Genomic DNA, 6,000 nt, shown 5'->3' with positions numbered 1-6,000 from the left:
TCTAGTAATTTTTTTTTCTTCTTCTCTAAAAATATAGTTGGAATTTTCTAACTCTGTTGTGTTTTGCATTTGCAAAATCTTAAGTCTTTGCCTAGGATGGCTGCCTATTTGTGTGAACAGTTTTCTCTGTGTGAGCACGTCCATGCAGACAGCACAACTTTGCATTTTTTGTGTCAGAAAACCTTTTTTTTCCTGCAGAGCAAGGTCAAATGCTGAGTGGGCCTGGTCCCTGCTGAATTGCAAGGAAGGGAAGTGGAAACTGGGGTGGAGTTGAATTTGTGTGATGCATGTAGGAGATTGTTCTCATGCCAATACCTGAGGTGCATTTCAAAGGTGCCCAGCTGGTGAATAAATCTAGAAGATTTTTTTTTTTTTCTTAGAACTCTGAGCCCAGAACCCACAGAAGGATTCAGAGCTGAGATCTGACAAGTCTGCAGTAAGGGATGAGTGAATCTCAGCCAACCAGTTTGTCTCAGAGGACTAAATTTTTCATGAGTGAGTTTGTTGTTGCCTGAAAATTACTCCAGGAGTTGGGGCAAGGAGATCCTTAATATAGTAGAAAAGAGCATTAGAAGATACAGTAATTGAAAATTTAAAATTGGATAAGGCAAAAAATCAGGTGTGAATTTAAATAATGTTAGCAATTAAGCACTAACATGCCTTACTTAGAACGGTGGTGAATTTTCCATCATGCAGTCTTTCAGTAAGGCTCTTTCTAAGATAATAGAGTTTCTAAGATGAATCCTTGTAAAAGCTAGACAATAAATTTCCTAATGTGAACTGAAGTTACAGCCTTTATTAAAAAAAAAAAGGGAAAATTTTGTCTTATGTTACATCGAAGGTGTGCCTTGGTGATGGTAGAAGTCTCCCTGACTCTCTCTAGCTCAGTGCCAGCAGAATTGACCCTGTGTTCTACACTGAGGTCTAGTTTCCCTCTTGCCAATACACTGACAGCTCCCTAGCATTTGCATTTCTGCTGTGGACTGTGTGGCACTGTCTATTTTCAGAAGACTGAGAAATTCCTTCTAAAGATAAAGGGGGCAAAAAATTGCTTTCGTCTCCCACTCCATTCCGTGCAATTGCTTTTCTCCACCTCTCCTTTCTACTTCTGCCTTATTTTTTCCATTAGGTATTCTCCTAACATCAAATATTTCTGGAGCCACGGGGCTGCCAAACAGGAGTGCCACCAGCCCTGTCTGCCAGCACATCTGTCAGCCCCCAGCCTCCACAGCTGGTGTGCGTTGGGTCGGGTTTCCCGCACAGCAAAGCCTCGATCACTCCAGTAAGGGCAGGTCAAACGTGCAGTGCGCCCGACGGGAGCTTCCCAGCGTGGAGAGCTATTCATCTGCCAGCAGTCACACAACCTTATCATTAGCCTTTGCTTTAACTGGGAATGCTTTTGAGAAGCTGTCCTCCGCCAGCGTTAGACATTTCGTTTTCTCAGGTCCTGTGTAAATATAAAGGTTTCCAAGCTCCATCTGGTTCCAGTTACTCAAGCAGTAGAAATACACATGCTTCAGGAATTTGCAGACGGAGACTTACTGCTTTGCTGCCTTACAAAATCCTTTACAAAGTTCACTGTGCTCTGTTGCCTCCTGATATACCTGTAGTCTGTAAATTTTTTTCCCCTGAAACTTACTTAGGTTAGAGAAACAAATTATTTGAAAGTCTCAGGCCCTTCTTTCTAATAAGGTTAACCTGCTTGCACTACTAAATATGGCTTTATAACACACATGCACTCTCACACACACGCACACTCTTGACCACCAAAGACTGCCTCTTCCTGAAATCCCCCGTTCATATAAATACAGGAAGTAGAAATAAGAGAGGCTAAAATCGGATCTTCTTGGTAGTTTGCTTTCATTTCAGTGCTTGTTTAGTCCTCTGCATTCCGATACTACTGAGCCCGAAGCTGGTTTTAAATATCTTCCCCCTCATGCCCTTGAAATACCATCTTCAGTACAAAACCTGAGGATGTGGAAGTTCTGCTCAGCGATGGGAAGGAATTGCTTTTCTGACCGAGGAAGTCTCAAGCCACTGTGATACAGAAAGTGACTTAAAGTTTGCTGTAATGATGAAAACATCAGCAGGAGAGAGGGGAGCCAGGGATGACTCAGGGTAAGTCCTGAATCTTTAGTGACTGTTCATTTTTAATAACTGTTGCTTTCCTTTTCCTACTTAGCAAAGAGCTGCATTTGTGAGCTGACTGCTGAGTTACTAGTTACACAGTCACAATGGTGTGGCATGACTGTGTTGTAATTTACAGTATTTCCTTTGACTGACATGTTCCAGCTAAAAGCAAACTGCAGCAGCTTAATTTAGCTTGAACCTTAGCTATTTAAGGAAGAAGGATGAATCCAAATCTACAGTTTGGGCCAAAGGACAGAAAAGGGGACTTCTTTGCTTTTGGAAATGTGACAAAGCTTTTCTGGGAGGCTTGCTTTGTTTCTGCTCAAATGCAGAAGTGGATAAGGGCTCGTCCTTATGAGCTGATGGTCACTTCAGTGCCTGCACACTGAGGTGTACACAAACCCTGTCCCCATGCTCCCAGGAGACTTCAAGTGTACTTTCTGTCAGGAAAGGACTACAGGCTTCCCTTGCTTCTGGCTGAAACACTGCACCTTGCAGGACCAAATCCCAGGAAAACTGTGGGAGAGAAAATGGGTTTTCACACAAAAGACAGTGAGCAAGCTACTGGGATTCCAGAATAAGGCTGGAATCCTCCCAGGGCTTGGTTGTATCACAAAGCCCATGCTGAAGCTGGGCATTTCTGTTCCCTGTTTTAAACAAGCAAGGGAAAATTACATAGCTGCTGAAACTGTCAGTCACACACTCCTCCCTTCCCCCTTGGAAAACCATAGTAATACCAGATACTGAAACTTTTCCTTATCTGTCTAACACAGCCTATTTTTCATTAATAAAGGTTTCAGATATTTCTGTGATGGATCCAGTAGAAGCGGCTCTATGGATAGGTGGATAGATACGGGATACTTGCAGTTCCAGTTGCTGAGGGTGCTGCCCTACTTAGAGCACACTCAGCCAAACAGGGGAAAATTGCTGCTGACAGGCCACTGTGTGATGGTTTTACTGTAGCACTGTTCCCAAATGCACACATGGAGTGGGGGATGGAGGCAGAACTCTGCACTGCAGTTGTCACTGCTTTTGCCTTGTTCAATTGTTTGCATTAAGTGAAACAATGCCACTCCTGTTTCAAGGTATAATTCCTCAGTTCCATGTAATGTTAAACATTGAGGGACAAAGATCACACAGCCGTCAGGAAAAAATGAAATTATCCAATCCCCATAGACTGGCAAGAGGAACTTACTGTTTGTACTTTGCAGATATTCCCTGCATTTGTGACAGTTAAGATGTTAAGCATGATAGAGTGGAAGATATATTCGTTTATCTCTTTCTGAGATGTCTGAAAGGAGCCACATGCTTGCAAAGGTTTGTTTTCTGTCTAGAGTTGAAGGAGAAAGTAAACAAGCCGCACACCCTAGGTCAGGACTGTAAATCAAGTGGTTGGAGGAATATTGAAGCATCAATGGGCATGCTGCATGCATTCTTCATAGGTTTTTTGAGCATCTGAACAATTTAACAGAATGATCTTTTATTTTATTAACTGATTATCTTCATTTCCAATCTATCTTCCACTCATAAAGAGGAACTTGGGTGTTTTAAAATCTATTTTAACTCTTTCTGTTTACATGCTACAATATTGCTGAAGAACCTCAAAATAACATTTTAGCATGCATACGTTGTGGCTTCCAACACATTACAGAATTAGAAACATTTCTAAGTTGTGTTTAGCTGATTTCCTGTTATGGTTACACTGAATTAGGCACAAATTACACAAAGTATTTGGAGTTCTTAGCTTTCAAAAGAAATGGTGACCTAAGGCAAAGTGTTGATGGAGAACCTAGACCTGATTTTAAAATTCTGTGCACCAAAATTGCATGAGAAATTCCTGAAATTGCCCCTTTGTTCACCACAGTTTAAACATTAGTTAAAAGGGAAAGCTTACTCACATGCACAGAAATGTTGGCAGTGCAAACTACCATGGAAGTACCCCAGCAACTTGGAAATATCCATGCATTCATTCCTAGTAAGGACTAGGGTTTATTCTGAATGTAGTAAAGCCATAAACAAGTTTTGCTGATTTATATCTGTCAAATGTCAGAAAGACACTGGGGAGAAATCTGCCTCCAGAATTAGTAGCCACTCAGAGAGAAATGAGGGAAAAGTGCAGCTTGGGGCTGGATAGAAATCAATCTAATCAAATCCTTCCAAAATGCTATGGGAGAGAAGCAGGGAAATTTAACCATTAATTCTCACCTAGAGTCAGGCTAACTCCTAGGAACATTAATAAGTGGTGAGATCACAAAACATCTGGAGAAATGTGAGCTGTTTGACAGTGGTGACCATGGTTTCATGTATAGATATATGCCTTCACTCCAACATCTGGCAAATGTATGAAGGATATGAGGAGTAGAGCAGGCAGGAGCTGAGACAGAGATGGTATATGCAAATATTGAATCCACCTTTGAGAAAATGGCCGTTTCAGGTAGCTGGGATGGGTTACAGTCGCTCTCATTTCTGGGACACCGGATTACCTAATGAGGTAATGATTGTGCAACTTATGGTGACATGTCTTTTTTGGCACAAAACCCACATCACAGTTGACAGATTCCATGTGATGAATGTAGACATAAAGAGGTCAGGCACTGGAGGAATCTGTAAACTGAACCACTCTCATAGATTCACAGATTTTAGCTTCAGAAGGGAATGTTTTGATTGTCTATTCTAATCTCCTGTGTAGAGCAGACCATAGAACCTGTGAAGCATGCTATGAAAACCATGACTTCTGCTGGAATGGGGGTTTTCACAGAATCACAGAATATTCTGTGATCCCTCAAGGGTCATTGAGTCCAACTCTTGAGTGAACAGCTCATACAGGGACCAAACCCATGACCTTGGTTTTATTAGCTGGTCACAAGAGCTTTGTTATCAAGGGATTCTTCTACCCAGGCTACACATACGTCTCTGCAGTGCAATAAATAAATCTTATGCCGACTTTTACCAGGTTCAGGTTTGAACTGAGAAAAAAATTATTTAAAACTCAAGAGCCATCCTTTGTAAAGGACTAAATCTCAGATTATTTGAATCAATGGAAAAAGTCCTGTTTGCCTCAGGAAGTCTTGTAAAGTACTCCTCATAGAAAAGAAGTACTCCCACCAGAACCTGTGAGATGTGGTGTTTAAATGGGGAAGGGACAGTTCAGGCAACTGGAAACAAATCAGTGTTATTAAATCCCTGCTGTCTGTCAAGCTCTCATAAGGGATACACTTTCCAGCTGAGGGGGATGGTGCTTCGCAGGAGGGAAATATCTGTGCTGAAGATGCATTGCACCAAGACTGGGATATCACTGTAAAGATACAAAAAAGGAAGTGCTCTCCAAAGCTACCTGAATTTGGTAGGGATGAGACAAAAATCTCCTGAAATTCATTTAACTGAAAAGCATGTTTACCATCACACTGACTTGTTGCATGGTTTTTTCAGCACTTCCAGTATGTGAGTCCTTGCCAAACTTAGTGGATGCTTGGAACACGTTGTGCAGTGGTACTGGTGGTAGCAGAGAAGGTAGCGGAGAACCCTTTGGTTCTAGAGGACAGACCACACTGGGAATATTGCCCCTGAGCAGGAACCTCTCAGCACTGCAGAGTCTTATACCAGTGCTCACAGGAATGGAGGCACAAATGTAAGCAATATTCTGATCATCTACTTTCTATAGCAGGATCAGCTAAATATAGTTTTTCACTTCCTGTCCTAAATGACTACGTGCTGGTTTGTATTGTTGGCTTTTCAACCTAGAGGCAACAGGCTGAAAAATGTGCATGTAAGTTGCACACATCTCCCTTGCTCTGTGTGCACAGGTATTCATGTAAAGCAGTGGGTCCTGAAGACCAGCTGTGAGGGTTGCTTGGCACAATTTTGGGCTGG

At 42.0% G+C, this 6,000-nt stretch overlaps 1 protein-coding gene across 3 annotated transcripts in view; it reads left to right on the top strand.

Moving 5' to 3' along the window:
• Positions 1-1,616: 1,616 nt before the first annotated feature.
• The window catches only part of RIN3 (Ras and Rab interactor 3), a 66,906-nt gene continuing 62,522 nt past the window's right edge, over positions 1,617-6,000 (top strand). Inside the window, exon 1 of one of the 3 annotated variants that reach the window (XM_068192564.1) lies at positions 1,617-2,118. In XM_068192564.1, coding sequence (XP_068048665.1) covers positions 2,072-2,118 — 47 coding nt within the window. In that variant the 5' untranslated portion in view covers positions 1,617-2,071. The remainder of the gene's footprint in view (positions 2,119-6,000) is intronic. The other 2 variants (XM_068192563.1, XM_068192562.1) reach the window with 2 other exon arrangements.

This window comes from Anomalospiza imberbis, chromosome 6 (genome assembly GCF_031753505.1).
Source record: "Anomalospiza imberbis isolate Cuckoo-Finch-1a 21T00152 chromosome 6, ASM3175350v1, whole genome shotgun sequence".
In the NCBI taxonomy this organism is placed as follows: domain Eukaryota; kingdom Metazoa; phylum Chordata; class Aves; order Passeriformes; family Viduidae; genus Anomalospiza; species Anomalospiza imberbis.
Note: the sequence above shows the minus strand (reverse complement) of the source record. Positions and strands in the feature narration are given on the sequence as shown.